The 19,696-nt window shown below is 42.6% G+C and overlaps 1 protein-coding gene across 1 annotated transcript in view; it reads left to right on the top strand.

The window, feature by feature from the left end:
* PREP (prolyl endopeptidase) overlaps positions 1-19,696 on the top strand; it is a 62,130-nt gene that overhangs the window by 22,013 nt on the left and 20,421 nt on the right. Inside the window, exons 8-10 of the mRNA XM_083608331.1 lie at positions 6,958-7,149; positions 11,776-11,973; positions 16,428-16,531. Coding sequence (XP_083464457.1) covers positions 6,958-7,149; positions 11,776-11,973; positions 16,428-16,531 — 494 coding nt within the window. The remainder of the gene's footprint in view (positions 1-6,957; positions 7,150-11,775; positions 11,974-16,427; positions 16,532-19,696) is intronic.

The raw sequence follows: 19,696 nt of genomic DNA, 5'->3' as shown, positions 1-19,696 counted from the left end.
ATTTGTTAAACAGAGAAACCACACATTCTTTCCTTAGGCTGCATACGGGACTTGTCTTTAACAGTCACATTCTGGATTGCTACAAATTTTCCTTCTGTCGTTTTAGGATTATTCAAGCATACGAAGGGGTAGCTTGGTACATATTCCACCCTATGTGACTCGGTCTGCACTGAAGGTTGGGCCCAAGTCAGGTAGCTGAGTTGATTCCCTGGATGCACATGTATTACACCTGTGCTGAGCAACTGATAGTCAGTGCAGTTGGCCAGCTGACCATGCTCACGGTCTCAGCAATAAGATTTACAGCCCCGAACAACTTGGGACCAAGTTACTTGAAATACCCCCCCCCCCCCCCGTGTAGACCTGTAAGACAGCATGGCCAACAGTCACGGAGGACTGGAGCTGTAATCCAGCAACATTTGAATTCCCCACCCCTGCTACAGAATTTACCCCTTCTCTTAGAATGCTTGCATTCGAAGCAATAAACTGTTCTTGGGACTTGTAGATTTTTCTCTTTCCCCCTTTGCTTTCATCATATTATTTGCTTGCTGCAGAAGAAGCCTTTCTGAATTTGTCTATGCATGTATGTTCCATTTTCAAAATTGCATTTATGGCTGCCACTGTAAACTACTTCCCCTCCCCCCGATCTGAAGTTCCATCAACTTATGTGATTAAATAACTCCCTACTACAACCTGAATCGTAGAATTGTAGAGTTGGAAGGGACCCCAACGGTCATCTAGTCCATATATTTCTCGCTGTCCTAAGGCAACGATCCCTTGTGATGTCATCTAGCGGGCTCAGGGGCAGTGGCGTAGTGTGGGGGGTGCAGGGGGGGCCAGCTGCACCGGGCGCAACATCTGGGGGTTAGGGTTAGGGGGCGCAAATCCACGGGTTAGGGGGCACAAATCCACGGGTTAGGGGGCGCAAATTACTTGCCTTGCCCCGGGTGCTGACAACCCACGCTACGCCACTGCTCAGGGGACAGCCCATTATATATTTTACTGGTAGATATAACCAGTGAACTTGATTCAGAGCATACTTTCAGTGTAGGCTTGAAAACATAGATAACTTGTTCAGTGTAAGACCAAAACAAAAAACCATTGAGCCTCTACTGTATATTTGCATCTGTTTGTATCATAATTTGATTTCATCCTAAGAACATTTCTAACCTTAGATAGAACTGCATGAGAAAAAATACGTGGGAGAAGGATGTGGGATATTATCCAAGTCATTTCCTCAATCTGTCCCTTTTTTTCCAATGGGGATTTAAAACCCAATTCTAAAATAAGCTTTATTTCTGTCATGCTGTGCACATGATAGCTAATTAAAAAATCAGAACCTCTCATACGTTTAATTCATTACCTTTCCTCATCTTTTCTTTAGAGCAATCCCTTTATACATTTTCACGATCGCCAAAAGTTTTCGTGTGTGTGTCTGAGCACAACTGTAAGCAATGAGTAACTTCAACTTTGCTTTCTTTTCTTTAATGACTGTTCAGGTTGATATCAAGGACCATAGTTGGCTTCTGAACTTAAGAGTGAGACTGACAAATCCATTCATTTTCATACTAAATTTAGATCCTGCCTTTTCTCCAAGGAGCTCAGGGCAACTTCATAGTTCTCTTTCTGCCTCCCATTTATCCTCACAGCAACCCTGTGAAGTGGGTTATACTGAGAGTCGCCCAAAATCATCCAGTGAGTTTCATGATGGAGTGGGAATTTGAACCCTGGTCTTCCAGGTCCTAGTCTGACACTCTGGTTCTGCATTTAAAATGTGGAAGACTGGTGTGAGTGCAACTTGTACTTCTGTTTCCTTTGTTTATCTGTAAAATTTGGAATAGCTCTAAAGGAAGCTGAGGTCTTCTGGATGATGTTGGACTCCCATCATCCTTAACCATTAGCCATAGGAGCTGGAAGCTGAAGCCCAACAACCTGCTGGGGGGTAAGGATAATAATAGTAATAATACCTTTATTGTCAATGTACAACCTGTGTACAATGAAATTAACCAAGCCTCCCTCCCCCCCCAAACACTCAATCCCATTGCACTCTGTGTGCTTGTTGCACAAGTCACCAACCCCAAAAGTCAGTTGCACTATATTATTTTCCGTTCAGCAGCCTAACAGCCCACAGATAGAAACTGTTTTTTAGCCTGTTGGTATGACTGATTATACTTCTATATCTCCTGCCCGAGGGTAGAACATTAAAGAGGTGTGAATCGTCCCTGAGAATTTTTCTCACTCTCCTAAAGCAACGATCCCTTGCGATGTCATCTAGCGGGCTCAGGGGACAGCCCATGATATCATGTGCTGTGTTCACCACCCTCTGTAAAGACTTTGTCTGTGGCTGTCAAGCCATTGTACCACACTGTGATACAATATGAGAGGACATTTTCTATTGTGGACCGGTAGAAGGAGGTAAATCAATTGTTGTTTAACATTGTTCTTTCACAAGACCCTGAGAAAATGAAGTTTCTGTTGGGCCTTCCTAACCACCTGAGTTATATTGTTTTTCCAAGTGAGGTCTTCACTAAGGTAAACTCCCAGGAATTTAAAGGAAGAGACTGTCTCCACACAACCCCCCAATATACAACGGGGCTAATTCCCCTCTCTTCCTCCGATAACTTCTGTCTGCCCTAAAGTACTTCAGACTGTTAGCTTTTAAGTTGACTTCCAGTCAAACGTTTCTGGCCTTTGATGTGGCCAGAAAAGATGAAGTCAGCACCACTGGACTTTGGGTGAGAGTCAAGATGAATGTTCAGCATCTATTCTACCATTCTCCTACTAAGCCACAAGGAAGAAGGTGCTGCATCCCAGAGAACGCTGGTGCTTACACTGTACATTAAAGTGAAAACTTTACTAACTCTACCAAAACAATAGGCATAGCTGTTGTTTGTTAATTCAGACATACCAAGCCATGATTAACCAAGCCATAGTTTGTAAACCCACATTACACTACAGTTCCTTGCCCCCTTTTCTTTTTCAGCTTATCACACACTGTGGTTTGTCAATTCGGGCATCACGCCAAACCAAAGTAAAGCATAATTAATCATGGATTGACATGATGGCTGAATTAGCCCAACGCGATCCTGCCCCAACAGAAATGCCTGTTGTTTTCTTAGTGTCATGCATTGTAATATCGCTGAGCATTGGCAGTACCAAAAAATATCAACAGTAGTAGCAAGTATTGGCAACGGCATTTCTGATTCACATTGAAATAAAGGGTAAAAGTAAAAAGATTCCTTGCATTAGTAATTATTGTTAATTTCTTTGGGTTGTTTAACATTTTAGCCAATCTCTCCCATATTTATAGAAAAGTCAGTACTGCACAGTGTATCTGTAGCTTGAGTAATTTCACTGTTGTGAGTAGAGCTTTCTGCATACTGATGATCTCAAATCCTAAAAAGCCCACAGTAATTATTTTTTTCACACAAAGAACCAACAGAGACGTGATTTTCCCTTTGCTTAACCCATATTAAGAGTTTATGATTACTGACAGGATCTCGCCACTCCCTATATACTGTATTTTTCGCCCTATAGGACGCACCTTTTCCCCTCCAAAAATGAAGGGAAAATGTGTGCACGTCCTATAGGGCAAATACAGGCTTCAGGAAGCTCTGTGCAACCCTCCGGAGCCCGGCGCCAAGCCGTGCCGGCCTCCGGAGGGTCGCACAGAGCTGCCTGCCCTCCCAGGCTCCGCGCAGCTCTGCGCAACCCTCGGGAGCTCGGCACCAAGCCGTGCCGGGCTCCAGAGGGTTGCGCAGAGCTGCCTGCGCTCCCGGGCTTCGCGCAGCTGTCCGCAAGCCTGGGGAGACCGGCGCAGCTCCCTAGGCTTGCGGATAGCAGGCTGTTCTGGGGGCTGGGGTCGGGGGAAGCTCGGGCTTCCCCCGCGCCAGCCCCGTGCCTGGGGGGGGGGAATATTTTTTTCTCTTTATTTCCCCCCCCCCAAAAAAAACTAGGTGCATCCTATGGGGCGAAATCTAAGTCAGTATTGTCTGCACTGACTGGGAGCAGCTTTCAGACTGGGAGTCTTTGTGTCTGCCATGCCTTGCCTGCTTTGCAAAGCTGTCTTGGCTCTTTTGCCTTTTAAATTGTTGAAAGGGAATGGAAGGGTGTCCACCATTAAAGGCTCCAGGCAAGTGTGACATTTTATTAGTTCTACTGTAGAGGAGGCAGCTGTGTCTTGTCTGTTCACTGATCCTTGATGTGCCTGGGATCTGCGAAGTTGACTCATTCTGTCTCTGGTAGAAAATGGATTTGACTCCTGAGATTAGGCTGTGGGCTATTACCTTTTAACTCACTGTCTGCTAAAGCAGCGTGAAATTTAGTTGTAACCCCCCACCCCCAAACAGCCGTCGTATCCTAGATGTTAAAACGCCTAACCAAAGGAGAAACAACCATCAGTCAAATTTCTTAACCCTGAATCGCAAGAGAGTGAAGTTTAACTCTGCATCTTGAAATATGGGAAGTCAAAATCCGTGCCTTTCATGGGATGCCCTGGACCTGAAACGAAAGTGAATCCCCACCACGATACTTCTGTAATGGCTGCTGCCATCTGGGTTGTTGTTGTTTTTTTGTCTGCTTCAGAAGGCTGCAGCTCAGTGTAGAGCAAAGCTGTTTCACAAGCACAGCAGCCCAGGTTCAGTCTCTGGGGTCACGGGCTAAGAAGAATCAAGTAACATCTGCCCTTGAAGAGCTGATGCCAAGCGAAGTGCCCTGTACCCTGTGTCTGACTCAGAATAAGGAAGCATCCGATGCTGCGGAACTTGTTTTTAACAGCATGTTCTCTTTCTTACTGGCCTGAGAAGAAGAGGTGTAAATCTTCCCCACTCTCCTCTCTGCAGTGTGTTCTGTTCAGCTTTCTTCATTCATCCTCTGTGTTATCTGCCTTTCTTTGCAGGCTTCTGGCAGTAGCTCAGTGCCAGAGTACGGGCTGCTAGACAATCTGCAGCATCTTTTCAAACACCTTCTCACTCTGCATGATGTGTGACCCATCACACACACACACACACATTCCTTCCAGTGAGAGATTCTGCTGCCGGAATTCTTTTCAACACAGCAGCCTCTTTTGTTTTCTGTCTTCTGTAGGGAGATACAGTACCTTGGCAACTTTCTGTGTTAACAATTTCTGCTATCAGGCAGAGGAATCTGTCTGGTTAACTTTTCTGAGAAGCTGTGCCCCGTGTGCTCGCTCACTCTCCTCACCCTCCAGCTTCCTGTTGCTCCTTTTGCTTAGCAGTGGAATGGCTGTGAAAGGCCTGCAGAGGGAGAAAGCGAAGCTGTCCTGCATGGGGTACGTTGGGGCATCTGAAAATTCCTTATATAGCTGTAATGGTTCTAGGGGTTGCTTGTGCGTAAGCCGGTGCAAACACCTGGCTGGGTTGCCTGAGTGAACCTTTTCTGTCCGGACAGCCACTCACCCGTGGCTGTCTCAATCGCTGGCAGAATCCGTCAGTGGGCGTTTCTTAAACTTCTTCCAGCAAAGAAGCTCTTTGACGCCTAGTCTCCTCCTACTCTCTCTGTGCGAAAGCCTTCTGCGCAAGGAGGGCGTAGGCAGCGGAGGACCCCTACTCTCCCCGCTGGTCCCCAGCAAGGAGTCATGGGACCGCCTCGCCGCTTCCCCCATCTGCCCCCCTTCTCCACTGGTGCTACGCTGATTCTCTTCCCCAGAAGATGGGCTGCCTCTCCCAATCCTGGGACGCTCTCTGGAATCCCTCTGGATTTTGCTCTCTCCCTCCGGCACTGATGGCAGTTCCCTGACAATAGCTTTTGATTTTGAAAACCTTTTCATCTGAGAACTGAGAACTATTGTAACAGTTGTGTGAGGCATCACACACTGGTGATGGGGGGGGTGTACAGCTATTCAAAAAGTACTGCCTCTGTTTCACAGGCCAATCCTTGGTTTACAAAAGTAGGGCAACAACTTCGGCCAAGTTCTCTGATGGATAAAATCTTTGGTCCCTGGAGGGGACTTAACCTGCACTGCCGATCCTTCAGTGAGCAGTGGTTGACTCCTATGATTCAGTACACTTGATTTTTGTTTGGGAACCTGACTTGCATGCGAGTTAAGATCTGAACCAACTATGGTCTGCTGTATTCAGAGGCAACAGCAGACAGTGGTTTGCTGCTAGGTGGAAGCAGAAGCTTCTAATCTCTCCTGTTTGGGGACAAGTAGGAGGTAGCACACAAGCCCAAGGCTAATTGCTACTCGTGTCAACATGGTTTGACGGATTGCCTGAATGCGGCTGTCTCCACTCCAAGCAACATTAGGCAACGAAGCTCTTTGCTGTCATGCACAGTATGATAAGATTTCAGAAATGCTGATAGACAGAATAAGATTAATTATTACTTCAGCATATTTGCATGTGTCAGGACTAATTAGTATGTTCCTTTTTATTAAGTTGCAAAGGAGTGCAAGGAGATGTTGAATTATACTTGACATTTCTGTGCCATACATGATTATGGACACATATGCTTCTGAAAAGGAACACAATTATTGTTTCTGGAGCAAAAGAGTATTAACATACATTCTAATCCTTGTAAGATTTTCCGTATTGTCCTGTTTCTGTCAAAATCACATTTTATTTTGTTACTTTTTCAAATGCCCTCGACTCTTTTGTGAGGAAAGGTGGGGATAGATGATGATGATGATGACTGAGGATTTTGCAAGACATCAGGTCTAGATGTGTGATTGAATGTGTGGTTAAATATTAGAATGAACAGGACATCCATAATGCAAGTCCTCCTTTCTTTAGAGCCAACAAGCTATGATTCTTGCAGGAAAAAGAATCTTGTGGGGTCAGAAGAACACTGAGTGGTAGTCAACCAAGTTACTCATGGTCATTAACTTATTGCCCTACTCTGAGTTAAAGTTAGTTGAATGCAGCCCATTGCTATTAAATATCCTCATCCTGTATACTTGGTTTTACAGTTGTAAGTGCGTTCCTTTTTCTCTTAATGTAGGTCTTCTGCACTGGGTGAAACTGATAGACAACTTCGATGCAGAATATGAATATGTCACCAATGAGGGAACTGTGTTCACCTTCAAGACAAACCGTCATGCTCCAAATTATCGACTAATTAACATTGATTTTAGTGACCCTGAGGAATCCAAGTGGAAAGTGCTGGTTCCTGAACATGGAAGAGATGTTCTGGGTAAGAATATTAAGTTACAAAGGAGAAAGAGAGGCCACGTACTAAATTTTGTAATAACTCAGAAGGACTTGCACCAACAGCCTCTAAAGTTTAAGAAATGTTGTGAGGCGGGATTGCAGGTTGTCTTTTAACAGCAGTTCTACAACCATGGCATATGAACCACAAACAAGTAGCGCACAGTGAAACAGAATAGTTGTTTTAAGTTGTATCTGACTAAGTAATACTGAGGGTAGGCCAGGAAATCAGTGTGCTCAGAGTATGGCTTATCTGGATGGTGCAAAGATGGGGCAGTGGCGAGGCTGAAGTGATCTGGGTGCACCAAGAGAGCCAATCCTGTGTGCCTTCATAATCCCGACTTCACCGCTTCCCAAACAGGTAAGCAGCAGCAATGCTGGTGTTGGGAAGGTGTCCTTACAGCACCGCACCACCAGCTAATTCTCTTTTAGGCACTGTGGGGAAGAATCTTCCCCCACCCAGTTGCTAGATTCCTGTATACCAGAACTGCAGAAATTATTATACTCAAGTTGTGTGAGAGCGCTTTATTCCTAAAGAGCAACTTGTCCTGATGCTAACAGGCCAAGCTGCTGTTGCGTCACATTGCTTTAGTCTCTTCCCAGATTTGCCTTGGAAGGAAATAATTATATCAGAAGGCAGTTAATAATTTATCGCTCTGAAGGCTTTGCAGTCAAGTTAATTTTTGATTTTACCTGATAAAGATGACATATTAATGAAGTGCCTTCTGCAAAAACAAGATGTGTAAGAATTCAAAGGTTAAATGGTTACTTAGCATGAAGTGATTCATTGCCCTGTCTTAATCAGCACTTGACACCGCTGCTCTCAAATTCTAGATAGCACTATGGTTGTAAACATTCTTCTTTAGCCCTTTTCTATGTTTATTTAAGCACACAAACTAAGGCTTCTTTTTCTGGTTTTGCACTTTTAGGAGACAACTGAAGGCAGCCCTGTTTAGGGAAGCTTTTAATGTTTAATAGGTTATAATAGGTTATTGTATTTTAATATTCTGTTGGAAGCTGCCCAGAGTGGCTGGGGAAACCCAGCCAGATGGGTGGGATATAATTATTATTATTATTATTATTATTATTATTATTATTATTATTATTACTACTCCTGTTCCACTATTTGGAAGTGCCTTGGGTGTTTTATATTGTGAAACCTTTCCCACATCTCAGGCAAAATAAATGCAAAGTACATACGAATGGAAGGCCTACCAATCTGCAATCCAATCCTAAACATGTGTACTCAGAAACAGAGCCAACTGATGGCAGACCTAGGCCCCTAACCAAGCCAAAGTTAATAGTGGCCAAATCCCATTTAAAACAGTGGAACTGATGTCTTCCATTAGTAGTTGTAGCTGTGTAGCTCTGATAAATCCACCGTATCCATTGTTGGGACTTACTCCTTAGTATGTTTAGGAATGAAGTTTTGGTCTTTGCTAAAAATGGGTTTTAAGACTGATTCACACTAAGATGTTTTGCTCCCTACTGGATCAGTCTTTGGTATGCTCATGTGGGCACACACTGCATGTGAACTGGAAAGTTGTAGCTACAGCCAGCAGCATCAGTTCATAGAAAGTCGCTGTAAGCCAGGTCAGGCCATTTCTCCATCTGTCCCAGTATTGTCTACTCTGAAGGGCAGTTGTCTGGCCATGATTTCCAGGAGAGGTCTTTCCCATCTCCTGCTCCCTGATCATTTAAGCTAGGAGTGCCAGGAATTGGAACTTCCTTCATGTAAGCCAAATGCTTTGCCACTGATCCATATAGTCTTTGCCCTGATCATGGAGGGCACTTCTCCAGCTCTTTTCATTGTGGGGAGTTCTGCTGACTACAGCCTGGCTGACACAAGATATTGTCCTCATACCTGAGGATTTGGGGAAGTGTTTGCATGTAAAGGATACGCCTTCTGTGAACCAGCCCTTGGTGAGAGTTTTCTATTAAGTGTCCATTGCCATGTTCCAATGGGGCAGGTATACTGTCAGTCTTGTAGTAGTCTTGATTCCTTTAACAGCCACTTGAGAAATCTAGCTTTGCATCACCATCTCCTGTTTTCTGTAGGCTGGGCTGCCAGCTGCATCAACACAGAAGTATTACCTCCCCAATCCTCCTTTTCCCCCCAAATAGCATTGCTTAAATAACAATACACTGTTGTTATGCTTTATGGTAGCTACTGCTGCTGAACAGCATAATGTTTAGGCAAAAACTGCTCTCATTGATGAAAGTGTAGAAATGGCAAAAAGATATGCCAGTTTTCTCTTTCAGCTGACGCATTGTTATTTTTTTCCTACCCCAAAGCACAAAACAAGAGTTGAGTTATAAGGAGAGGTTTCACACAGAGTTGAGATAAATTTAGAATGCAATTCTGTGAATTGAGAAGCGGGGGGAACCACAGATTTTGAAAGGCAGCTCCAGGATATCTAAAATTCATGAAGGTCAGAATATTTGTTCCTTTTAGAGAGCTTTTTTTTAAAGATGATTGGCATTATTTTCAGATATTTTTCAACCTTGCTTTTTTATCTAAACACCTTAATACTAACAGAAGCTGTTAGAGAAGGCTCTGCCTGAATACGCAGTGTTTTCTTGTTCTGCAGCATAATTTTTATTTGCGAGTTGCTTTTATCAATACAATTTGTGGCTAGAGATTAAAGCACATATTTTTGGCAGGTGTATCTGTATCCTTCCACTTGCCATTCAGGATTTCCATGCCCATGAAACTGGAACTCTCTGAAAATGAGCAGTCCCTGAATTCAGACAACCCCTTGTTCTTCTACTGCATCCTGTTCCAAGCCAACTTAGTTATTTGTCTGTCTCCCTGTGATAAATAAAATTGCCTTTAGGCAGGTTCTCCTGCTGTAAGTAAGGAGAGATATGGGCACAGTTGCTGCAGTGATGTCCTGTGTTTAGAGCTTACAGTACTATAAAAAGAAGCAATTATTTCCTTTCCTTTCCCCCATTTTGTCATTATAAAACAGCCTGTGTTTTTGTTTTGTAATTCTTTTTTCTTTTTCTTTTGGTTGGTCTGGTGGGCAAAGAATGCTAGTTGAACTAAGCCAGAAATTACTGCAAAATGTTTTGTATGATAAGTTATTTATGGAATTGGTTGAAAAGAAAATGGGATAACTTACTTCAGCAGTAGCAGTCTTTGAGTAAATAAGATGTGGTTATGTTTTTCGGTGGTCTCTGTCTGCCTCCCTTCAATCTAACATTCTTAAATTAATAACCTGATTTGGCTGCCTACAGAGTCTTGATGTTGAGTGGATAGTATATAAATTTTAAAAGAATTAAAGTTGTTAAGGTTCACTGGAGAATTAATGCTACCAAATCCTGAAGGGATCAGATTTGGGCCGTGACAGTGTGTGCTTCCTGTCTGAGAGATATGGTGCCCTCACCATCCATATCCATGGTTAGCCATGTGAAGCGCAATGGCGTTAACATTGCTTAATGTCAAGAAATCCTCTTTAAGAGTAAACCCTGGTTAGTGCAAATCCCTATTGATGTAAGAGGCCAGCTGTGGCGAAGGGTTGTGGGTAAAATATTTTGACTTACCTTGCACTCCTTCACTCTCTGCCATGAGTAAGGGGTGCACCAAGAGTGCTAGGTATGTGTTATGTAATCCCTCTGTGATAACAGTAACGCAGATCACAATGCATCTTTGCTTCAGTTGTTTTATGAGAGAACAGATGTAGGCTCTTTCTACATGCTGAGTATTCCCACAAGTTGTTAACTTTGCCGGACCCAGATGGGTTATCTGAAAGTTTCATTAATAACAATGTAGAATACATACAGACAGTCTGCCATATGCTTGCTTACAAGCCAACATTTCATGTTCTTGCTTACGTAAAACAACTACTTTTACGGGTCTGGTAAGCTTTCAGAATCTAATTGAACTTGTGTTTTTGCTTAGGGCCAAGCTGCATGCTACACTTAATACACAATGGACAGCTTTCTCTTTTTCTTCTTAAATACAGGCATGCCCCCCCACCCCCACAGTTATCAGGATCATGATGCGCAAGGAAGGGAAGCTTATTCCTTCCTTCCTCAGCTACAGCCCCTCCGCAGTGTGGCTACAAAGCTTTGGCACCTACTGGAACCTTTGCTCTAAAGTCACAGCCGGACCCTACATTAAAGCACAATTATACTACTACAACTATCATAGCTTGCCCCAGAAGAATTCTGGGAATTGTAGTTCACCCCTAACAGAGCTACAGTTCCCAGCACCCTTAACAACAATTCCCACCGTCCCCAGGATTCTTTGTATGGAAGCATCAGAGTGTTTTAAATGTAAGGTGTGGGTGTGACCTAAGCCTCAGAAATGTGCAGGGGGGGTTTTGTGGGGGGGGGCTGGGGAATCATGGCTTGGGGGGGTTAAACCCCTCCCCCTGCATTGTGATGCTGTTCAGTTGGGTCCTCCATGCCTGCAATCAGATTAAAACAAATGATCTTGCTGTATGCTGTGGACAAAGTTTAAAGTGTTGTTTGGCCCTTGGATTTAAGAGCTAAGGAAATCTATATAACTGTTGTGCATTTTTAAACAAAGTGACTTTAGGTGTGTTCTGTTATGGTGCTGTTTACTGCTTATTCTGAAATGGACTCTTTCCCTTCCTGTGGACAGAATGGGCAGCTTGTGTCAGATCCAACTTCCTAGTCTTGTGTTACCTCCATGATGTGAAGAACGTCCTGCAGCTTCATGACCTTACAACTGGAGCTCATCTCAAGACACTCCCACTGGACGTTGGCAGCATTGTGGGATATAGTGGCCAAAAGAAAGACAGTGAAATATTTTATCAGTTTACTTCCTTCTTATCACCTGGTAAGTCTGTTTTGCCTTTGCGTTATGTTCTGGGCCACTTCACACATGACACTTCCCATACACAAATGTTAGTCAAGTCTAGGGAAATTCTTTTTGCAAGAACCTATTTCACAAGTCTCTTATTTTGGAACAACTTGTTTCACATGCTTGGTGGAGCATGGCAGCAGGTTGTCACTGTGTACATGCAGAGTATGGAGTGTTTGCAATACCCAAAGATCTTGCAGAATTGAATCATGTCTGTGTGGCAAATAACCCTGCTTTTTACTGAATGATATATTGAGATATATATATACTGAATGATATGTTGAAAGGACCTGTACTTAAGTGGTGCTCTCATTCAGCCTATTGTGCAGATTAAATCAATCCCATATTCAACTGTAAGATTCTTATTCGACCATATGGAAATCTGGCTTTTGTAAAATAACAATTTTGACAATAGAACGATAACAATGGAAACAGTTTGTGTGCCTCTTGAGTGTTGCATCAAGGATGACTGTCTATAAAGTCTAAACCACCAATGATTTGTGCTCGGTGTTTATTGGGGACCAGTTACCATCTTCATAAACAGTTTGCCAATTAGTGCCTTGTGCAATCTTTATTTTTCATAGCTTTCTGAAAAGCTTTATTCATGGTGATTAGTTAATGCTTCTTTTTAAATCCTGTAATTAGTTTACCATATTAGTTTTCAATATAGAGAAAAACAAAAGGTAATGAGGGAACTTAACCGATTCTAAAACCTGCTTATTTACATTTTGTGAAGAAGGAGGTATTTTGATGTAAGGAAGTGATGTGGTCATTGGACAGAGTGGTATGGCTTGTTTATAAAGTCAGTCAAATGATAAGATGAAGTTTTGATTTTTAGACAATACTGTTTCTTTCTGTGGGTGGGATATTCCAAGTTCAAATGGCTCCCCGGCTAAAAAATACAAGCCTCTCTGCACATAGCATGCCATGGAGAAGGGTTCAATATTTCCTCCTGCTGTTATACTTTCTATATGCAGAGAGACCTTTGTGTGTGCACATAGAACAATTTAAACAAGCAGTTTCCCACCATTCAGACGAGCAGCTCGAAGGAGTACATTTCAGATAAGGTTGTATAACACCACACTGCTCACTATATAAATGGTTGTCCATTTGTAAAGAATTAAGTGGCTGTCTCCAAACAGCTCTGAGGGCAGTTATTGTGAAACTACTGCCTATACAAAAGATGCTACATAAATGGATAAAGGGGCTCTTTCTCCAGTATTCACTTCATAGGTAGCCATAATACCTTGCACTAGGCTTTTGTAAACAATCGTGGCAGTGGCCACATTAATAAGCTGGAAGATGTCGACATAAGAAAAGCCCCAGTGACCCATCTAGTCCAGCATGCAGTCTGTTCCCATGTGGCTTTATCAGCATAGATTTTAAAGGACCATGGCTTTTTAGCAAGAAAGCTTACTTTGTGTTTTCAAAGCCCAGTAGTAGGATCAGTGCATGGACTTTGTTCTTTTAACACTGTAATTTACAGATTAGTTCTTGTGCCAAGGGCATCTGAGCAGACAAGCTTGAAAATTGCATTCTTCTTCATTCTCCTGAATTGGTTGGATGGACAACAAATTTGTTTCCTCTTGATAGCCTCAAGTTGTGGTTCCATTTCTGGTCTCCTTCAGATAGGGGGTGGGAAGGAAAAGAGAGGAAAGAAGTCAGGAAGCTGCTCTTAGTTGACTGCAGTTGTGCCAGCAACATTTAACCATCTTCTTTCTTGCACTCAGTTTCTGCTTTGCACTTCTTGTAGCCGTGTGTTTCAACACTTGCAAAAGTGTTACGGTGTCTTCTGTTGTTTTATAGAATGATGGCTTGTGCTGCCAACGTTGTATTTTTGAACATTTGTTAGTAAACTGCTTTGAACGTTTGCAGAGCCGGGGCTCTGACATTCTGGTTCCAGCCTGGTGTCTTGCAAGATGCTGACTACCAGCAGCTCTTGTTAACTGTGAAGAGCTCTTGTTCCTTATCACCCCTTGATACTCAGCCCTCCCTCCCCCCCAAGAAAGCCAGACAGACGCTAGCAAAATCCTCAGAGTTAAGGAAGCATCGTAAAATCAAAATACATCAACACACAAATGAGGCTGTGTGAAAATCACTGCAGCAGTGAGAAATGTAACTGCAAGAAAGTATTAGCAACAAGATATTAGTTGAAAGCCAGTTTTCCTTAATTATGGTCTTTTAGACAAAGGTGGGTGCCCATTTCAGGGTCTAGGGCCACATTCCCTTGGGAGAAAGTGGTTGGGGTCTACCCTGGGATCATACCTTGCAGCACACCCTATAAAGAAAGTAAAAAGTAGGTTATATTGTGATGTTAAAGGGGGAAAGGTGCAGGGGGAGGTGGATAGGTGATCTAGGACTTAACAACACAACTGATTGCACATAATAATTCATTGTTGGCTGTCTATCCCTCCCAACTATCAGCACTCCCATTCTTTCCTCTCCAAGATGGAAACTGAAACAGCCATTGAGTATGCTGCACCTAGTAATGTCCTAAGTTAGTTGTTCTCTTGTTTCCCACTTTCTGTGACCCTTCTCTCCTCAACTGGGCAGATGACTAAATACAAGCCCAGCATACAATAAAAAAGAAGACAAATGCAGAGTGACGCAACATGTTCTAAGCAGGAATGCCCATCACTGACGTCTGTGCCAAAAACCTCTGCTGTCGACCTATTAAGCTCAGCTCTGCTAAGGGGAAACCAGTTGTATGAGAATGGAAGTATTTTTTTATGCCACCCACCCATCATGTTTCCAGGGCAGTTTGCGAAGCTACAGACTGGAGAAGCTAGATGAAGTAGGTCTGGGGTGGATGGCATATTGCTTGTAGGGATACCCTCCTCAGGCCCCTCAGGAAATGTGGGTTAGGAATCTAAATTCATTTATTTATTTTTATTTACCCCCTTTATATTCCAAGGATCTCAAGGTAGTGTACATGGTTCTCTTTCTCCCCATTTCATCCTCACAACAATCCTGTGAGGTAGCTTAGACTAAGAGATAGTGACTGGCCCAAAACCACCCAGTGAGCTTCATGGCTGAGCGGGGATTCAAACCCTGGTCTCTCAGGCCACAGTCCAACACTCTAACCATTGTAAATGGTAGAACGCCCTTGTTGAAATGGTTAGTTTACTCTTCATTTGTTTGTGATTTAAGGAAGGGCCATTAATAAGGAAAGCAATTACAAAATTGGCCTTACTTTAAAAGAGTATTTTTTATCATTCTTTCTTCATGTAAAGCTCGCTTTATGCAGACAAGTATTAAGTACATTCGACTGTGAGAGCCTAGTAAGCAAATGGAATTTATTTCAAGGAGAAATGTCCATGTACAGCAAGTTTAGAAATTACTAAAAAAGGAAGAATGGGAGCCCAGGATTACATTTGCAGTGCATAATCCCCCCCAAAGTATGCAAAAATGTAGCAAGGCATTTTTGATCCCTAACAATATGTGTCTTTGCTGGATCCCTGTACATTGCTTTGAACTTACTGTTAAACTTTGGCAATTGAAAAGCCTGCTGAATCGGAGCTGAAAGACTGTGTGTCAGACACTACTTTGATGAGCAATTCTGTCATACTTGTAGCACAATACACTCTGCCCAGTTTTGTGTTAAGAACAAAATAAAAATAAAAAGGCAGCTTATTCACTATGTGACATATCACTGTTCGGGCAATTAAACACAAAGAGTAGATACCAGCTGTGTTCACAGGCCACATTAAACCATAGCTAATGCTTCACTATGTTGTAGGAAATAGGAAAATGTTGACTTGGTTTGGAGGGCTGAGCAGGGAAAGATCAGTCACCTGAGAATTCTACAGCAAGATGAAAGGTCACAACTGAGTGTGCATTTAATGGCATATCAGGAAATTTCAAAGGTGTGCTCTACTCACTTTTTGCAGGGTGTGTCATTAAAAACATCATCCCATTTCAAAGCCTTTCGTTATATGAGGCCAAGGAAGATTAAAGGTGATATTACTTGATGGTGAGGATACAAAGTGTTGATTCCTAAGTGCATCTTATGCAAAAGCCAGAGCGCCTTGGGGCTTTCTAGAGGGGAGACGAGTGTTTCAACTACCATTTAATTATAAAGAAAGAAAGGAAAATTTGAGCTACTTTTTGAAATGCAAGAATTCTAGCAGAATTCATCAACTAGATCCACAGAGAAAGACTTTGCATCAGCTAAAAAGTTAAGCCTTGATAAATTATTATTCATTTGTATTTTCAAAGCTTCATCCGTGTGTGTGTGCATGCACGTGCGTGCGTGCATACACACACACACACACACACACACACACACACACATGAGTATTGTAGGGTGATGCTTGGTTGCTTATACAGCCTGTTCGTTGGTATACCAATAATAGCTACAGACTCTTGTGAATTCTGTTCATTGAAGAGGCACTGAATCAGTAAGTGACCAACTTGAATCACATTTTCAGGTATTATCTACCACTGTGATCTGACCAAAGAAGAACTGGAGCCAAGAGTTTTCCGAGAGGTCACAGTGAAAGGATTTGATCCTTCAGCTTACCAAACAGTGCAGGTGAGTAAAGAGAAGCAGTGATCCTTTCTTACAGATTCTAATCAACTGCTGTAAAAGGCTGGCAAGAGTTGCTGTTGGTTAAAATTGATTTGAATTTACCTTTTGGTCGATTTTGCACCCTTACAAGTATAGTTACAGGATGGAGCCCATTAATTGACAGGACATTTTGATCTCATGCTGATGGTGACAGTACCCTGTGAAAATGAATGTGCCACCTGGGCAGACACCCTAAAGTCCATACTTTGCGATTCTGTGGTGTTAATAACAGTAGCTGGTGTTTGCTATGAGTCATGCTTTACTATCCTAAGAGTTTAATCTCAAGTGTCCCTGGCCAATTATAGTGACTTAAAAGGGAATCTGGTGAGACTCCTTGAGAACAGGTACTGAATTTGAAGCATTTACTTGGAATTTCAACAGTGCCAGTGCCAGAGGGACCCTGAGTCTACTTTCCGTTTCCACCTTCCCCAGCAGCTTGGACTGCTCCTTCCTTCTGTTCCCTTCCTGACACAGGGCAGTATCCAACTGAACAGTTAGGCTGCTGCAGCAGCTTTTAAGCTGTGCAGTGTAACTTCCTCACTCTTCCTGTGACACCCCTAAATCTGCTGTAGGAGCTTCCCCAACTCTCTGGAGTAGATGGGGCAGAGACATAAGGCCTGCAGGGAGAGAAGGAGGTCAGGAAGTTACATGGTGTAGCTGAAAAGTCATTGCGCTAATGTAACAGTATGGATACCATCCCCTCTTTTTTTGGTTATTAACGTCCTTCTGTTGCCCTCCACCTGAAATTCTCACTATCCCCCTCCCCAATTGGAGTCAATTGCCCACCCAGGGAAATTAGGCTGCCCATCTTTCTCTGCGACCCACAGTTCCTTCTTCAGCTCTTAGGAGAAGGCTTACTGGCTGAATCCTTGCATAGGTGAAATTATGTTAGAATGAGAATCCATAGCAACATTTTCATGCAAGTTCCACTTGTCAGTGGCTCTCAGCCATGATGGCTGAAAAGAACCTTCATGATGCCACACGCCATTGACTGCTCCTTGCTGGAGGGGAGAAAGGAGACAGTGGGGAGAGGGCCTTGCCTCCATGTCTATTTGTGAGCTTGTCTGGAAGCACCTGGTTGGGTACTGTGAGAATGGGGTGCTGGACTAGGTCAGGGACGGAGAGGCTGCAGCCACCCATCTTATGATTCCACTGCAGACAGATGGGCAAGAGAGATTATCAAAGGTGCCACCATTGTTCCTTAATACAAGCATACTGTGTACATGCACTTTTGTGACCCATCTTGTGTTTTTGTAAAAAGGACATGGGTGTGTAACCTTAATAAGTATACAGTGTTCCTACATTCAGTGAGATGACAGTAATTGAATTCAAATACCCGTGTAATTAAAGTGTTTCAGTGGGAGGAAAAGCTAATGGGAATTTTAGGTGGAAAATGTTTGTAGAATCTAAAATCATTTCTGTACTTGCCTCAAGCTCCAGTGTTAAAACTACGCAAACGTTTGAAGAATTCAACATCAGTTCTTTGAGATTTGTTTTTAAAAAGGAACCAATAGTTCTATCTTTTTGACTGAAGCTTTAAAGTCATCACTGATGTGCAATGTCAACATTTTTATGGCTAGGCTGTTTTCAGTACATTAAACTAGGTATCTCTAATAGGACTAACAATATACTCATGTTGCTAGAACACACAGTATTATTGAGACATAGTATTTCTGATAAGCACAATTAAGCCCATCATTGCTAGCATGGCATATATTAGTAAAGATTAAAAGATGTACTGTGATTCTGTTTTATGTTGATGTCTGTTATTTGAACGCTCAGAAACTCTTTGAATATGTGTATGCGTGTACAGAATTGGCATCACTCTTCCATAAAGCACTGAGAGTAGATTAAACACAAATGTATAATTTGAACAAATTATTCTCAAATACGATTGGATTTTGTGGCTGGGTGGTGGTTGGTTTGTTGTTGATGTTTTTGTTCTTTCATCTGGGTAGAAGAAAGCAACTGAGACAACTGTTTGGCTTTACCAGCTGTGGCAGAGATGGGGAGCTAGATATAAACAGTGGAGCATCCCCAGTAAACCAGATTCAACTGTTGGGTGTGTCCGTCCACTTGTCAAATCACTTTATGTCACAAATCCAACCAACATTCAAAGCACTGACAATGAACTGATATTTGGGTCTTGAAATGCCCAAAATCACTTTGCAAGATCCAAGTTAGCTGACGGTTTGGCCTTGCTTTGCAAGGGGCTATTCTGATCATTGGGTCCTGCAAAGTGTTTTGCAGAAGATTTTGCATGCATTGCCAGTTGTGGGGGGGGGGGGGGGACGGGGGTGTTTTGTGTTGTTTTTTGAGCAACAAACCATGAACCTGAGTTCAGCTGTAATGCTAAGCCAAACCATGTTCTCCTTTTAAATACTGTTAAGCTTAAATGTGGCTTAAAGAGACAAGCCAGCCAGGCCTTTGAATACTAGTCCCCTACTCCCCATTATTAACACTGTTTTCCTCCTTAAGTTTATGTAGGGACAGAGACAAGTTCGCATGGTTCTGTTTAATTGAGCTTTCCTGTTTGGTATTGTAAATCATTCATATGTTTCTTTAGGTAAAAGCTATGCATTTTCAGCCCTTGTGATGAGCCCTGTGCTCATCATATTTATACCCTAGAGTGATATTTCATTATAGATTACACCTCCAGCTGTTCCAGTTCAGAATTCAGTACATTTATTTTGGCAGGCCAAGATTACAGGTGCTGAAACGGTGTGGTTGAGACCAGTTCAATTGCTCTTAATGCCAGTTAAACAGATACAAAATGATAGGCTCCAGGAATTGTCTGGGCAGTTGTGAACTTCTATTTAAAGGAAAGTTGCATGACAGTGTATTCTAAGGAATAGCATAGATTAACGGCCATATTGTGAAAATATAAGAATATCAGAGACCTACTAGATCAAACCAAAGGCCCATCTGATCTAGCATTCTGTTCTCACAGTGGTAAACCAGATGCCTATGGGAAACCCTCTGAAAGGTCTGGGTTGTATAGTGAACTTAGTATAGCTCCTTTCTTACTTCTTTTAACAATGTAGACTGGAATATTTGTTTATTCAGGAGTAGAAACGAGATTAAAATAATCTTTGCCCCTTACACAGAATTGTATCAGGTACAGATGTG

Source organism: Podarcis filfolensis (assembly GCF_964270895.1).
Source record: "Podarcis filfolensis genome assembly, chromosome: 3".
Classification (NCBI taxonomy): Eukaryota; Metazoa; Chordata; class Lepidosauria; order Squamata; family Lacertidae; genus Podarcis; species Podarcis filfolensis.
The sequence above is the reverse complement of the archived record's forward strand: the minus strand, read 5'-3'. Positions and strand labels throughout refer to the sequence as shown.